This window comes from Doryrhamphus excisus, linkage group LG8 (genome assembly GCF_037039965.1).
Source record: "Doryrhamphus excisus strain RoL-2023G ecotype Guam linkage group LG8, RoL_Dexc_Guam_v1.1, whole genome shotgun sequence".
NCBI lineage: Eukaryota > Metazoa > Chordata > Actinopteri > Syngnathiformes > Syngnathidae > Doryrhamphus > Doryrhamphus excisus.
The window spans coordinates 1905410-1922305 of record NC_136364.1 but is presented as its reverse complement, the minus strand read 5'-3'; the positions used below and the strand labels follow the sequence as shown (position 1 = coordinate 1922305).

The 16896-nt window shown below is 42.4% G+C and overlaps 1 protein-coding gene and 1 long non-coding RNA gene across 5 annotated transcripts; one reads left to right on the top strand and one right to left on the bottom strand.

The window, feature by feature from the left end:
- The first annotated feature begins 359 nt into the window (after positions 1-359).
- Positions 360-16502, top strand: LOC131134957 (uncharacterized). Its single transcript, XR_009131502.2, has 2 exons — positions 360-627; positions 16292-16502. It is a non-coding gene; the product is annotated as an uncharacterized LOC131134957 (long non-coding RNA).
- Positions 2010-6295, bottom strand: atf5b (activating transcription factor 5b). 4 transcript variants are annotated; one of them, XM_058080701.2, is made up of 4 exons: positions 6068-6295; positions 5566-5778; positions 4124-5300; positions 2010-2614 (listed from the first exon to the last, which is right to left on the bottom strand). In XM_058080701.2, exons 2-4 carry the CDS (start codon positions 5693-5695, stop codon positions 2428-2430), a joined length of 1494 nt encoding a protein of 497 aa, XP_057936684.2. In that variant the 5' UTR covers positions 5696-5778; positions 6068-6295; the 3' UTR covers positions 2010-2427. The 4 variants fall into 4 exon arrangements, with proteins under 4 accessions (XP_057936684.2, XP_057936683.2, XP_078648734.1 ...); XM_058080700.2 differs by lacking the exon at positions 6068-6295 and having other exon boundaries at positions 4124-5297; positions 5562-5707; XM_078792608.1 differs by lacking the exons at positions 5566-5778; positions 6068-6295 and adding an exon at positions 5479-5542 and having other exon boundaries at positions 4124-5297.
- Positions 16503-16896: the final 394 nt, after the last annotated feature.

The following is a 16896-nucleotide window of genomic DNA, read 5'->3' as shown; positions in this document are numbered from 1 at the left end:
TTTCTTCCATCCTTCTTACTTGCAGGTATACACTAAACTATAGAAGCATGCGACATGTACAGGTTAAAAGGTAGTAATACAAAAGTTACTGGTATGATATCTTTCTTGAGAAGCATAAAGTTCCAATATAATATCAGGATATACAAATATGATATCCGTAGATTGCATACATGTATGATATCAGTAGGATATACCAAAATGATATATAGTAGATATATAAGTAGATGGTATACATGTATGATATCAATATGCTATACAAGTATAGTATCAGTATGATATCAGTAGATGAATACAAGCATGATATCGGTAGGATACTGCCGGAACCAGTTGTGACATTCGGATTCTCTCGATGTCATGAATGTTTTAAATCGTTACTGTGCATAACCAGCCCACAGACCGCCAAAATGGCGGCACAATACCAACGAAGAAGAAACGGCAGGAAGCGAGTGTTCGTCTGTGGCAACCCGTGGACAGTGAGACGACGCTCGCCAGTTTGGCTTAAATTGTTCAGGAAAGGAGGATGGTCCAAAGGAGCCGCTCACACTATTAAACATCTCCAGATTCACGGTGTTGAAGGAGAGTGTCCCGTTTTTGACATGCGGCGCCGAACTTCTTCCAACCAATCAGGTTAGCAAAACAATCAACGCCGTCCATCTCATGCCAACATCGAAGCAGCCATGATATTTTATACTGAATACGGCGGCTAACTCGGCTAACGTAAACATAATGTTGTGTACTTTACCTTAACCTTAATGCTGGCTTCAGCCAGGAAGTTGAGCAGACCCATTGTTAAGTGATACTCCATTCACCTTACTTGTTTACCGTAGTCAATTTACTTTAGGAGATATTCATGGCCGTCTCTTGAAGTTAGACTTTGTCTATTCTGCATCATAAGACACTCTCCAGCACGTACACAACAGGATATGTCTCTATGTCTCATTGTTTTCATAAGATTTCAGAAATAATAATCATTTGCAGTCCAATTTAAAGAGACTAATAAACATGTTCATGTTCATAAAAAAAAAACGAAAAAAGAAAACATGGAGATGATCTGACATTTCATTCAAGAACTCTGGTTAGCTCCCTCATTTCAACCATGCAAACCTTTCATGATATCAGTGTGATATCCAAGTGGGACATGGATAGGCCATACAGGTATGATATCAGTGTTATACCCAAGTGTGACACGGGTAGGCTATACATGTATGATATCAGTGTGATATCAAGTGGTAGGCCGTACAGGTATGATATCAAGTGTGACATGTGTCGTAAGTATGAGGCTTGATAAGATGCAGTACAGCTGTTTATTGAAAAAAACATCAAATATAAGGAAGATACTGCATCACACAGTGTCTATGAAAGGCATTATATTTGTATACTGGATTGTAGTAGTGTCCGTATACTACATGTATACGCTATCATTATGTGAATTACAATGTATTTCCTGGATATATAATACATATATAATGAAGTAGTCCATGTAGAATGAGTGTATATAGTGTGTATATGTATGTCTCATTGAAACAAACAAGAGAGGAGTGATTGAATATGTTTGACTGTTTTTTTTTTTTATTCCGATGCTGACTTGCATGCAAGTATTGTGTCATATTGCCTCATGCACTTGAAAGGCCTTCAACTGCTTGGAGACACAGAGACTCACTCACACACACACAGGCATGAACACACTCACACACACACACACACACACACACGCAGCCTTGCCTCTGAGCCGCTGGTGTCAAAAGCGAGCCGCGTGAAGATATTGTGACTAGTGACCACAGAAAGACACAGCGGGAGAGCAAGTGTTTATTTCGCATCACCAATGTGGTAAATCATAAAGCGTAAGAAAGGAAACATGTTTCTGAAAATAGGAACCACGGCTCAGAAGAAGCACAACAGAGATGAATGAAATGTGACGCTTTTATTTGGCTGTAAATTCACCTGATTCATCCTTTCCTGACCTGACGCTGGTTCTTTGGAGGACCTGGATCTCACAAACATCACATTGATTAGCATGATTGTTTATTCGCAAAGTACAGCCGCAGGGAGGAGAGAAGAGGACGATATCGGGTGTCCTGAAAGCAAAAGGTGAGAATGGAAGAGAGAGGTGGGCGGTGATGGAGCCATGCAGGTAACGGAATCAAACACGCATGCTTTGGACAAATCAAACATGCAATATTTCAGTATACGGTGGATTCATAGAGTATGCGCCCACGCCTTGCTGCTAGATGAACATCGTGAAATGGAAGAAAGTCACAGTGGTCACGGACGAGTATCTCCTCTCCCTAAGGCTTGGTAGAGTTCGTCTTGTCCTTCCGGGAACAATATTCTATATCTTTTGGAAAAGTACGAGCATCATGCAACGGCCGGGCGACTCTGGCCAGACATCGACCGTGTCCTGGTGCCGGCCGGGTCGGCGCCCGTGCTTCAGGCACCGCCGTCTTGCTTGAGACGCTGGCTGCGAGCCTTGTAGACCTCGATGAGCAAATCTTTCACGTACTGAATCTCTCTCTCAACCGACTCCGCCTTGTCACGCAGCTCCCGGTTCTGTCCTTCCAGCCCGTGAAGCTCCTCCTCCAGCGAGTCCAGCTCCGCCCTCTTCCTCAGCCTGTACCTGCACGGCAAAGTTCAGCTCTTGTCATGCTTGTATCCTGCTGATATCACGCCTCTGCTGATATCATACTTAGATTTCATACCTGCACCGATATCGTACTTGGATATCATACCCGTACTGATATCGTACTTGAATACTCATATATCAGCAGGTGGCTCCTTCCCCTCTATACTCTACCCCACTGATATCACACCCTCATACCCTTACTGATATCACGCCCTCATGCCCCTATTGATATCATACTTGATATGCGACTGATATCACACCCTCAGACCCTTACTGATATCACACCCTCGTGCCCCTACTGATATCATACCCTCATACCCCTACTGATATCACACTTGAATATCTTATGAAAAACTGTATATTCTACTGATTATCATGCTGATATCATACTTGAATATGTGTTTATCCTACTGATATCATACTTGTATACATGAACATCATTCTGATATCATACTTGTATATGTGTATCTCCAACTGATATTTGACATCCTAGTGATATCACAATTGTATGTGTATATCCGACTGATATTTGATACCATACTGATATACTCGTGTACGTGTATATCCTTCCATCCATCCATCCATTTGCTATACCGCTTATCCTCACGAGGGTCGCGGGCATGCTGGAGCCTATCCCAGCTGTCTTTGGACAAGAGGCGGGGTACACCCTGGACTGGTGGCCAGCCAATCACAGTACGTGTATATCCTGATATTTGATATCATACTTGTACACATGTATAGCCTACTCATATTTGACATCAAACCGATATCCTCCTTGTATACTTGCGTATGCTACTGATATGTGATATCATACTGTTATTATACTTGAAAAGCTACGGATATGTGATATCATACTGATATTATACTTGTATATGCTACTTATATGTGTTATCCTACTGATGATTGATATCATACCAATATAATTTTTGTATACTTGTATATGCTACTCACATGTGATATAATACTGATATCATACTTGCATATGTGTATCCCCTACTGATATTTGACATCCTACGGATATAATTGTATGTGTATATCCTACAGATATTTGATACCACACTGATATACTTGTGTATGTGTAAATCTTGATACATATGCTTCATATGATATATCATACTTTTATACTGATATTATACTTGTATATCCTACACATGATTGAAATCATAGTGATATTCTTGTACTGATGTGATATTATACTTGTACATCCTATTAATGATTGACATTATACTGACATATCACAGTGATATTGTAATTTTATGTCGCCTGACGACAGCTGGGATAGGCTTCGGTTTGCCCGCGGCCCTCGTGACGATAAGCGGTACAGAAAAACAATGGATGTTACTGATATGTGATATCAGTGATATTAGACATGTGTATCCTACCGACATGCGATATCACAGTGATACTATACTTGTGTATCCTACCGACATGCGATATCACAGTGATACGAGAGGCGTAGGTGGTGCTGCCTAGACTCCCAAGTGATGGAGAAAGTTGTTTTACCTGTGAGCAGCGGTTTTGTTCTGGTCCCTCTTCTTCTGCTTCCTCTCCCCGGTGCTCACATCCAGACAAGCGGCGCCGACCGCCAGCGCCGACTTGACGGAGCAGGACTCGTCCTTTAGCCTCTGGGCGGGGCGGTGGACGGCAGCGCCCAGCAGCGTGGCCTCGCCCTCCCCTCTGGACAGACACTCGTAGCTTTGGTCCGCAAGGCATTCAGGATAGAGGTAGTGGCCGTGTTGTGGCTCCACAGCTTGCGCCGGCGGGTCCAGTTCGCCGATAAAGCTATGGTAGGGTTCTGCGCCGGCCATGGACTGATGGAAGTAGCCGTCGGCGGCCATCATTGTCTCTTGGGGGATACTTCCAGGCACTCCTCCCTCTTTGCTACAGTGCAGGAGCTCCAGCCCCGTGCTGTCATAACTTACGTTGACCTTCACATTATGCATCAGCTGTCCCTCTCGCTTGTGGTGGCCGTCGTACGAGCCGCCCAGGCAAAAACTTCGCGCAATCTCTTCGCTGCAAAACATTCCTTCGGAAAAACAATAACTCTCCTCTTCCTTCAAGGATAAAGCACATTCTCTCACCTTCTTTACGCCGCCCAGGCTGTTCTTGCTCACAGTCTTCAGCGCCGAGTAGTGGTTGACGGAGAACTCGGCGCTCCCTGAGTAACTTCCCCTGGAGCCCCACACGTCCAGTCCCACTTCCTCCCCGACTTTCACCGCCTCGCTGAGGATTCTTCGCCCGCCGTTGTGGTGGTAGCGGTGGTGGTAGTTGTACGGAGCCGGCCGCGCCAATTTGGATCGACCCATGGGGCCGCCGCAGAAGCCGGCCAGGTCCAGGTCCCCTGTTGCCAAGGTAACAACCACGGGGCTGCTTTCTGATTGGCTGCTCCCGTACGAGCCGTAGGGTAACTGGTAATACGACGGGGAGCCCATGGCTTTGTCACATTTTGACGACTTCTCCAGCTTGCTTGCCGTATCGGAAGACTCGGAGCGGAAGTAGTCCTCCAGCTGAGCCAGCTCCTCCTGCAAGAGAGAGGTCATGACCTCCAGGTCCGAGGGCACCTTGACATCTTGTTCTAAGGGGGAAGGCGGAAGGGATGAGCTGGGAGACGACTCGCTGGTTGACACAAATGAGGACAAATCAACTTTTTCCGTCATCCAATCAGAGTGACCATCACCTACGGACAAAAAAGGAGAAAAATCAAATTCATTTCCTGTCAAGAAAGTCAAATTGTTAAAACAGCAAAAAAGGAAAAAAAAACATGAAAGAAAATACGCAAATCCAACAACTAACCGATCATCTGAAAATGATTGAACAGCATGGTCTGCATTGGATAAAATCCACTTAGCTGTACTCACGATGCTACGACATTAGCCCGTGCTGCACTGCGGCTCCCACCTCGCGATGTGCAAAAATAAAAAAGCATCTCCGAAAAACTCACCAATTAATCGCTGCCTTTTCGCTTGGCTCCGCCCCCGCCCCGGCCCGTGATTGGCTGCGGCTAGCCTGCCGGAGAGGGAGAACGTGGAGCGTGGAAACGAGGTGAATTATTCTGCAAAGGATCGATGCCGCCATTACGTCGTCTGCTTCCGTCAAATTCTTCTACGCCGCTGACGCCGCCTCGCACCCAGCAAAGTGTCACCACAACACCGGAACACCTGAAATCATGCAATATCCATCACAACACGTCAATACACAAGACACATAAACACCATGTCAGATGTTCCCACTCTTGTATATGTATTGTATATGTATACGTATACAGAGATAGTTCTGATAAATTATATTGTTTTAAAGTTTTTTTTCAACATTCAACAGTGTTAAAAAAGAAGATCAAAGCCATGTTTGCCTCTGTAAATAATCTCTATGACTTGCTGATGGAAATGGCAGAAAGGAGACACAGCAGCAGTACTTCAGTAGTACAGTAGTCCTAGTAGTAGTACTTACCCCATAGTTTGTGTGTAGTCCAGCAAGCTTCAGGGCGAAGAGTGCTTAAAAATCCATGTGCTGTCTTTCACCGCGTCAGTGAGGAGATTTTGGCAGCAGAGGGAGGCGAATAGAGGATGTTGAGGAGCAAGAAGATAAACTTTAAGATGTTGAACAGCAAGAAGAAGATCCGGAGACAAACTTTCCAATCTTTACAACTCCTGACGCCCCCCGCCTCTTCACCGCGCGTCGGATCGCTCCGCCGCCGCCGACGTCACCAGCGGGACGGTACTTTCCCGCCGCCGAGGGAGATGGAGCGTCTCCTTTGCCTTACTTTTACTTTTTTATTCTTCGCTTCCACGTTTTATCCTCCAACTTTAAATACTTTTATTTTAATTTACCCAGCGCGCCACTCGCCGTTACACCGCTGCTGGACAACAAGAAGTCTCAACAAGAAGTAGTTTGTGTTATTTTTTTTTAGCCTCGGGAGTGTCAAAAACGTGAAATATACTCTTTAGTTCAGCAGTTAAATTCAATGAAAAGTCAGACGCTAGTCTTGGCGTGTTATTAAAGTTAGTTGTGATAAGATACATCCTTTACAAGCGTCACAGACGGGCACTAGTTTACGGTGTGCCTCGGCGGAAGGACACTGTATTGCACCGCGAAGGTGTAAGTTGGGTTGCAGTCCTGTTGCATCATTTCAACATTATACACTCCATTCTTTATTTATTTGATATATTTAACATCATTTCACCGACATACTGTCTACATTCTTTATTTATTTGGTATTTTATGATATATTTAACAGTATTTTACCAATATACTCTCTACATTCTTTATTTCTTTTATATTTCATGATATATTTAACATAATTTCAACAATATACTCTACATTCTTTATTTATTTTATATTTGATGTTATAGATCATAACGTCATCAACATACTTAATATATTTATTTTATATTTTATTATACATGTAACACCATTTCAGCAATATTTTCTGTACATGCTTTATGTCTTTATATTATGTATTGTATTAACTGTCTTTTTGTGTTTTTACTATGAATTTCTACTATATATTTACCATTTAAAAATATCTCAACTAAATTATCACTACATAATTATGTATCCAACATGGTGTCCAAAATATACAGTACTTTTCTACATGTATTATGTATTTATATTTGATGTATGATTTCAAAATACATTTTTGACATTTAACATTATTTTTCTATGATTGTTATGATTATTATTGTGATATTGATATGATATTGTGATTATTTTCTATGAAATTTCTACAATATACTGTACTTTCTACAATTCTGTCGATATCTTTGTATATCATCATTTTGCCTTTTAATGAGTGCTGCATGATTCTTACATGCCTTGAGAATAAATACATATTAGCAGTGAGAATAATTATTAATCCTGTATTAGCATTGATATTAATTTTATATTAGTTTGCTTATTAATCCTATGTGAACATTGTTAATAATGAGATATTAACATTGCTATTAATTGTATATTAGCATTGCCAATAATTGTATCTCAGAATTGCTAATAATGAAATATAGCATAATAACAGTCCTGTTGCATGAGATCAAGTGCGAATATTTTTTTATAGCACAATGACGATCTTATAAAGCGTTTCATGATATGTATAATTACATATTATGATCTGAAGTGCTAACACTGATGAAGAAATATTGCAAGTAGCTGAGTAGAGAGTAAAATGTATCCATAGAGTGATTGATGGTTATGGATTTATTTTGCAAATTTTTCAAACTACTCTGCTCTTCTGCTGAAATCCAGCCATGAAAGTACTACAAGTACTCACCATAATCAACCATAATAATCACTCTGGGTTGTGATATTTCCTGCACGTAGTAAGGATGATATACTAGGTGTATGATATTGTACTGTGTACTGTGTAGTGTAACAATGCCAGTCCCCATGTACGTATCTCTATTCCAAATATTTTTTTACATTTATATAAAAAAATATATTTTTAATATATATTAAGTAGGCGTGTTTCATCCTTGTCAAATGTGGTTTCCATTGGACGAACCTCTGATGTCACGTATACTACGAGTACTGATCACTACACTACATACTTTTCTCTCATGTTGTTACGTTGGTGGATCATCAGGAAGTATCCAGTGTCCTTCTAGCCAAGACCCCCACTTGGACTCTTCTGTCTGACTTTACGAGGTATAAATGTTATGTAGGTTAGCCCACAGCTTTGGGAGAGAAGGAGGTGTTGGAGAGAAGGAGGTGCTGGATAGAAGGAGGTGTTGGCGAGAAAGAATTTGTGGACAGAAGGAGGTGTAGGATAGAAGGTGTAGGACAGAAGGAGGTGCTGGATAGAAGAAGGTGTTGAAGAGAAGGAGTTTGTGGACAGAAGGAGGTGTAGGATAGAAGGTGTAGGACAGAAGGAGGTGCTGGATAGAAGGAGGTGTTGGAGAGAAGGACTTTGTGGACAGAAGGAGGTGTAGGATAGAAGGTGTAGGACAGAAGGAGGTGCTGGATAGAAGGAGGTGTTGGAGAGAAGGAGTTTGTGGACAGAAGGAGGTGTAGAATAGAAGGTGTAGGACAGAAGGAGGTGCTGGATAGAAGGAGGTGTTGGACAGAAGGAGTTTGTGGACAGAAGGAGGTGTAGGATAGAAGGTGTAGGACATAAGGAGGTGTTGGATAGAAGGAGGTCTAGAAAGGAAGGAGGTGTTGGACAGAAGGAAGTGTTTGCTAGAATGAGGTTTAGGACAGAGGGAGGTTTAGGACAGAGGGAGGTTTAGGACAGAGGGAGGTGTTGGCTGGAAGGAGGTTTAGGGCAGAAGGAGGTGTGGGACAGAAGGAGGTGTTGGACAGATGGAAGTGTTTGCTAGAAGACGGTGTAGGACAGAAGGAGGTTTAGGACAGAGGGAGGTGTTGACTGGAAGGAGGTTTAGAACAGAAGGAGGTGCTGGATCAAAGGAGGTGTTGGAGAGAAGGAGTTTATGGACAGAAGGAGGTGTAGGATAGAAGGTGTAGGACAGAAGGAGGTGTTGGATAGAAGGAGGTCTAGAACGGAAGGAGGTGTTGGACAGAAGGAGGTCTAGAACGGAAGGAGGTGTTGGACAGAAGGAAGTGTTTGCTAGAAGGAGGTTTAGGACAGAGGGAGGTGTTGGCTGGAAGGAGGTTTAGGATAGAAAGAGGTGTGGGACAGAAGGAGGTGTTGGACAGATGGAAGGAGGTGCTGGATAGAAGGAGGTGTTGGAGAGAAGGAGTTTGTGGACAGAAGGAGGTGTGGGATAGAAGGTGTAGGACAGAAGGAGGTGTTGGATAGAAGGAGGTCTAGAACGGAAGGAGGTGTTGGACAGAAGGAAGTGTTTGCTAGAAGGAGGTTTAGGACAGAGGGAGGTTTAGGACAGAGGGAGGTGTTGGCTGGAAGGAGGTTTAGGATAGAAGGAGGTGTGGGACAGAAGGAGGTGTTGGACAGATGGAAGTGTCTGCTAGAAGAAGGTGTAGGACAGAAGGAGGTTTAGGACAGAGGGAGGTGTTGACTGGAAGGAGGTTTAGAACAGAAGGAGGTTTAGGACAGAAGGAGGTGTTTGCTAGAAGAAGGTTTAGGACAGAGTGAGGTATTGGCTGGAAGGAGGTTTAGAACAGCAGGAGGAGTTTGCTGGAAGGAGGTTTAGGACAGAAGGAGGTTTAGGACAGAGAGAGGTGTTGGACAGAAGGAGGTGTGGGACAGAAGGAGGTGTTGGACAGATGGAAGTGTTTGCTAGAAGACGGTGTAGGACAGAAGGAGGTTTAGGACAGAGGGAGGTGTTGACTGGAAGGAGGTTTAGAACAGAAGGAGGTGCTGGATCAAAGGAGGTGTTGGAGAGAAGGAGTTTATGGACAGAAGGAGGTGTAGGATAGAAGGTGTAGGACAGAAGGAGGTGTTGGATAGAAGGAGGTCTAGAACGGAAGGAGGTGTTGGACAGAAGGAGGTCTAGAACGGAAGGAGGTGTTGGACAGAAGGAAGTGTTTGCTAGAAGGAGGTTTAGGACAGAGGGAGGTGTTGGCTGGAAGGAGGTTTAGGATAGAAAGAGGTGTGGGACAGAAGGAGGTGTTGGACAGATGGAAGGAGGTGCTGGATAGAAGGAGGTGTTGGAGAGAAGGAGTTTGTGGACAGAAGGAGGTGTAGGATAGAAGGTGTAGGACAGAAGGAGGTGTTGGATAGAAGGAGGTCTAGAAAGGAAGGAGGTGTTGGACAGAAGGAAGTGTTTGCTAGAATGAGGTTTAGGACAGAGGGAGGTTTAGGACAGAGGGAGGTTTAGGACAGAGGGAGGTTTAGGACAGAGGGAGGTTTAGGACAGAGGGAGGTTTAGGACAGAGGGAGGTGTTGGCTGGAAGGAGGTTTAGGGCAGAAGGAGGTGTGGGACAGAAGGAGGTGTTGGACAGATGGAAGTGTTTGCTAGAAGAAGGTGTAGGACAGAAGGAGGTTTAGGACAGAGGGAGGTGTTGACTGGAAGGAGGTTTAGAACAGAAGGAGGTGCTGGATAAAAGGAGGTGTTGGAGAGAAGGAGTTTGTGGACAGAAGGAGGTGTAGGATAGAAGGTGTAGGACAGAAGGAGGTGTTGGATAGAAGGAGGCCTAGAACGGAAGGAGGTGTTGGACAGAAGGAGGTCTAGAACGGAAGGAGGTGTTGGACAGAAGGAAGTGTTTGCTAGAAGGAGGTTTAGGACAGAAGGTTTAGGACAGAGGGAGGTGTGGGACAGAAGGAGGTGTTGGACAGATGGAAGTGTTTGCTAGAAGAAGGTGTAGGACAGAAGGAGGTGCTGGATAGAAGGAGGTGTTGGAGAGAAGGAGTTTGTGGACAGAAGGAGGTGTGGGATAGAAGGTGTAGGACAGAAGGAGGTGTTGGATAGAAGGAGGTCTAGAACGGAAGGAGGTGTTGGACAGAAGGAAGTGTTTGCTAGAAGGAGGTTTAGGACAGAGGGAGGTTTAGGACAGAGGGAGGTGTTGGCTGGAAGGAGGTTTAGGATAGAAGGAGGTGTGGGACAGAAGGAGGTGTTGGACAGATGGAAGTGTCTGCTAGAAGAAGGTGTAGGACAGAAGGAGGTTTAGGACAGAGGGAGGTGTTGACTGGAAGGAGGTTTAGAACAGAAGGAGGTTTAGGACAGAAGGAGGTGTTTGCTAGAAGAAGGTTTAGGACAGAGTGAGGTATTGGCTGGAAGGAGGTTTAGAACAGCAGGAGGAGTTTGCTGGAAGGAGGTGTAGGACAGAAGGAGGTTTAGGACAGAGAGAGGTGTTGGACAGAAGGAGGTGTAGGACAGAAGGAGGTGTTGGACAGAAGGAGGTGTAGGACAGAAGGAGGTGTTGCAGGTAGAGTAGATGATAGCCCATCGGTGGATATCAGGGTGCTATCATGGTGTGGTTAGGTTTCCTCCCCCATGCACCAAGTGAAAGTGTGTATTGCAGCAGGCGATTCTCCCTGTTGCTATGGTAATAGGCAAGTAAAAAAAACATGTTTTGGCATTTTGAGCGCCATGCTTTTTACGTCCTCTGAGCTCTTCCACCCCCATTGTTTACACTTAGCTCTTTTTGCCGACTTGCACTTTTTTTTATGCATAATGCGCCCTCCTCTTTAGTCTGCCATTAATTGCTAATCTTCACAGGTCTCGGAGAAAAAGCAGATTTAAGTGCAATACCCCTGCAACAAATCTTCTATACCCTTCATGCTTGAACAGTTTTGGTTGAGCTGGTCAATGACAACTTTATTTCACTTTCTCTACATCATCAAGGAAGTTGTGATGTATTTCTTCAAGCTTGACGTTTACCAACAAGAAACTGTATGTATTTCACCATACGTAATAAGACTTTACTCGTCTTCAAATGTGCTTGACTTGAACTCATCAAGTCCCTTAGTCATGTGACCATAACTGGATGACCGTTCCTCAGTTTTTTGTTTTTTTGTTGTTTTTTTTTTTACCTTCAACGCTAATTCTACAGCCGTTAATGCAAGGGTGGGACATATTACAATTCAGCTCTTCTTATTGTACTTCCTCAATGAAGTAATAGAAAAGAAGCTGCAGGAAGTAGCTAGCTTTTATCCTTAACCCTTGAAAAAGAAGCCATAAGAAGCCATGGTGTGGCCCCAACAGGTAAGCTAGCTCATTTCCGAAAGCTTATTTTTCTTCTCTTTTTTAACGTGAAAGCTCATTAGAAATCAATTTGACAATTGTAATGAATTTACAGGAAGTCAAATATTACAATTAAACTCATATATTTCTGTCAATGAATACATAGAAAAAAGGGTGCAGAAAGTAGCTAGCATTTATCCACATCCAAAGTAGCCATGATGTGGCCCCATAATGGTAGCCTATCACATGCAGGTAAGCTAGCTCATTTCCAAAAACACATCTTAGAGACAATTGTAGTGCTTTAGTGGGGTGTCAAATATGACAATTCAGCTTTTCTTCCTGTATTTCGTTAATGAATCCATTGAAAAGAAGCTGTGGAAACTAACTAGCTAGCTAACCATGGTGCGGCCCCACAATGGCAGTGTGTCAACAAGCTTTTTTTAAACCATAAAAGCACATTTTAAAGCCATTTAAATTGTACTGCTTTAATGGGTGTATATATATGTAAGAATTTAACTCTTATTACTATTTCTTCAATGAATTCATTGAAAAGAAGCTGTAGAAACTAGCTGGCTTTTAGCCTTAACCCATAAGAAGCTATAGCAACCTCATTTTTATTTGTCTTTTCACCATGAAATCCAATTTCACATTCAACGGAACAGCTGTAATGCTTGAAGATGATTTCCAATATGACATTTCAACTATTCTTAGGCTATTTCTTCAATGAATCCATCGAAAAGAAGCTAGGAAAATATTGCTATCAGGTCTTCATAATACTACAGAAATCCTGATGTGATGTATTAGTCAACACAGCAAGAATGCTAATAAGACACTCAATAAATGTCACTCTTTCAATGACTTTCAATCAATAAATGCTCTTTGTTCAACTTAAAGTACATTTGTGCCACACGTAAAAATGTCAAATACGTTTAGTATGCACAATATCCCATCTTTCACATCAGGAAAATATGTGGCATATCCACCATTTCTGACATGACATTGTTCCGGGTAGATTCATTTGAGTCCATTTGAAGTAAATAAGTGAATGAGCGGTTGGTGGATATACAGTATTTGTGATGTGTACACTATGTACAGTATATGTATGTCTTCCTGCATGGCTGCTTGCTATGATTGCAGGATTTTGTGCGGTATTGCCCTCCATGTGTTTGTCACGTACAAGAGCACAGGAGTCGTCTCCAGCCGTGCACGCTCTCCTTCAAAGACGGGCGGCCATGCACTCCCTCCTCTTCCTCTCCTACGTTAGCATCACTTACACCATCATTTCATCACCACCCTGACAATCCCACACTGCCTCAACTTTTTACACACACACACACACACTCAGCAGTGCAGCACTTCAACACGCTTGGCCTCCAATATTCAACATACAGTATTGCTATTTGTTCAATGCTTGAATAGAATGAAGAAATATACAACATACACTAATGCAATTTGTTCCCTGTTTGAATGGAAGTGGTAAGATGGGCTCTCAATCATTTAGTGTGACTTCATTCTGGTCTTATTAATCATCAACATCATTACAATTCATAGCGAACACACACACACAGCATTGTAATGAGGTGTTTTTTTTTCAGACATGCTGATAACAAGACAGGCGCAGAGGGAGGAAGGATATCAAATATAGACAATGGAGCGTAATCCCCTTGATACATGTTGATATCATCATTTACCGCAGCAGATTATTACTGTACATACTCACTTCTATTTAAGGATGAATAATCCATTTACTTCAGCCTGGTCTGGAAGATGATGAAACCGTCTTAGGATACCGTGATACCCTCCATTCACGTGCATTACCACACTGACTCCATGCATTCCACATTTACTAGTAATTACTGTGTATGCTGAATGCTGATTATTACTACAGCCTAACAGCACTTGTTCCTCAGTTCTTGTCTATATATTGCAACATCGACAAAAAGCCCTTTTATTTGATATTTTTGTAATATAATAATGACTAAACAGATAGTAGACTGCTGTGAGGCTTCAGCAGGGTAAGAAATGCGTCATCTATCATATCCTGTATATCCTTAAAATACCTGCAAACCATAGTCAGTGGTGGTTCTGGCTTGAATGATGTCCTGTGCAGACCCCCCCCCCCCCCATGTTCTGACAAATCGTTTCTTCAGGCAACTTCTTTTACATAAATGTATTAAGTTATACATTGCCAAAAAAGCTTACAAATTCTATAAAATGTAGGCGAAAAAATAGAAAACAACACACATATGTGTTTTTGCAGTACACATACCCTTCAAGTACAACACTTCCTAAAACTTCCAACAAACTTTTTCCAACTATGAAAGGTGTTTATTTCATAAGGTCAAGCTCCCCTCAAATGGCATTTGACTTCAATCCACATTTACAGCATGAAAACTCTCATTCCAGAAAGGAAATGAACAGCAGGTAGTCTATAGTGAGGATTTTCAACCGTGTGCCGTGAGGAATTATGCAATACCACTTAAAAAAAAGAACATTTATTAATTATTTTCTGCAAATATTTTGTAATTGTCAAGTTTCAGTGGTGTAAAGACTGGCTGAGCAATGTAATATTTGGATATTATATAATATATATAATATTATATATACATATATATATAATTATTATATATTATATAATACATAATTAAATATACTGTACAGATTGTCATTTTGTAACATTTTTGGTTAGTAGTGTGCCACAAGATATTTGGAGGCGGGCCGCCAGCATACATAAAATGAGTAGATTGCTATATTGTATTGCAGTTTTCCATAATGACCACCATTATTCTAATTGACTGTCATTTTAGTTGAACAAAATTGTAAATTTAGTGGACCAAAACTCGATTGATTTAGGTGACTAAGGTATGACTAAAACTAATAATTAATTAAAAACGAATATATTCTCAAGACTTCAAATAAAAATAATCTGCGGTGGGCAGATGAGCTATGTTTGGAAAACTAGCGCCTGCTGAAAGCCACAGTTCAGGGAGTGGAGCCATTCCGATGACTCAGGAGAAGCCTGTATTATTGTGTCATCCTGTCCCCGTTTGGATCCAGGTTCCGAACATGGGCTTTTTAGGGCTGGATGGCTTTGTGGGAAGTTGATGATCAGTTGTCACATCCTTGTGGTGAAGGACCCCCATGGTGGCAACAACTACCATACTTCAGGTGTTTTGGGATGAATATTATTAGTACAGTTTGCACCAAGCTTGTGCACGGTGTTTGGTGACCAAAGACGTGCTACTATCTAATGGGTCATTTTTTTCAGCTACTCGCTATGGTTGGTTCTGACCGGTGTCTCCAGGAAGCACATGCTGGCATTGGAATCGTTTCAGGTACACCTGCAGCTGTACCTTAGAAACCAAAATGAGATAATAACATTGACTCTGCCGTGTAAAATATCCATCCCTTCTTGAGCAGTGTGCACACACAAACACTCAGCAAGGATTTACTTTTACCAAAATACTAGGATTCCCACATGCTTCTCTAGGCACCACCACTGTGAGCTTGTGTTTGTCCCGGTTCTTTAGAAAAGTGGTTGAAGATTCCCGTAAAGGCTTGTTATTAAACCTTGGATTGGTTTACTGACTGGAGTGAGCCCTGCTTTAGGCCCACAGGCACAAACTGCTTCTTTGAACATCTAAATCCCCACAGCAGCGTATGACTTTCTTGTTATTCACGGGGGTATGTTCCCTCATTCTACTGTACCTCCCTCACTGAGTAAAGATGTTCATTGTTGTTAAATATCAGCCCAGTTAATAAAGATAAAATAATAAATTGTAAGATGTTCATGTTCTGAGGAAACAGAAGTAGTGTACTTTTATTTGGATAGCTGAATTTTTTCGCTGGAAGATTGGTCGCAGATGAAAGTGGTTCACAGGCGATACTGTCGTCTTGATTGGTGTCAGTACCAAAGAGGATGAAGTCTCGAGATGACAAAAGATCAGATCCGTCCAGTCGTGATAATCTGCTTTATCAGCCTGAAGAAATGGAAAAGCACATTGAGATCAAAGACTGGGAACAATTTCTTTTTTCAGTCTTACCAACTGCATCCGGTACCTTGAATAAATCTATATTCTTTTTGCATGACAAAGAAAACAGGAATCATAACTGTGACTGTTTTTCTTTTTTCTCCTAGGAATGGAATCACTCCTATTAGAAACGCTTGACCTCATGCCGTGTCTCCAAAGCCGAGGTCACAACTCGTCACAAGCTGCATTTTTTTGATTCATGGTTTGTTTAATTGTGGTGACCATGAAGGAGTAACATCACCGTGCACCCAACGTACAGTCCAACATGTGACATCTGACGCTGCTTGGGCTTGCAATGAAAGAACTAACCTGTCGTTACATGCAAGCTTCGTATGAAGGTTGCAAGGACAACGTCCATCTCTTTCTCTCTCGTCTTCCCTCTCTGCCACCATTTCTTTCCTCCCCTTCCCTCCTCCATCACTACCGAAACACCACCTACATCACGTCCTTGATGCTAGTGCTAAAATTCAGGCGGTCATACATTTTTTTTTTCTCTTCCATGCCCCTGTCATGTTCGTGAGGACAATCGGAATATGATTTACACGTATTGCCAATAGAAATGGAATCTACTGTTGAAGTCGGAGTTGAGATCATGGGAATGAAATGCTGTCATCGTGAGGAGAAGGGACGCTCGTGTGGGGATGTATTTTCTTGGTGAACTGTAGAATCTCATCCCAAACACTAGCCCGACCCGACTCCCGAACATGTCCAG

Coding starts and splice junctions, on each gene's coding strand:
- atf5b (XM_058080701.2), bottom strand. CDS start 5,695: ATGGCGGCATCGATCCTTTGCAGAATAATTCACCTCGTTTCCACGCTC. Junction 5,301..5,565: donor AAGCGAAAAGGCAGCGATTA/ATTGGTGAGTTT, acceptor CTTTTTTGTCCG/TAGGTGATGGTCACTCTGAT. Junction 2,615..4,123: donor AACAAAACCGCTGCTCACAG/GTAAAACAACTT, acceptor TTTGCCGTGCAG/GTACAGGCTGAGGAAGAGGG.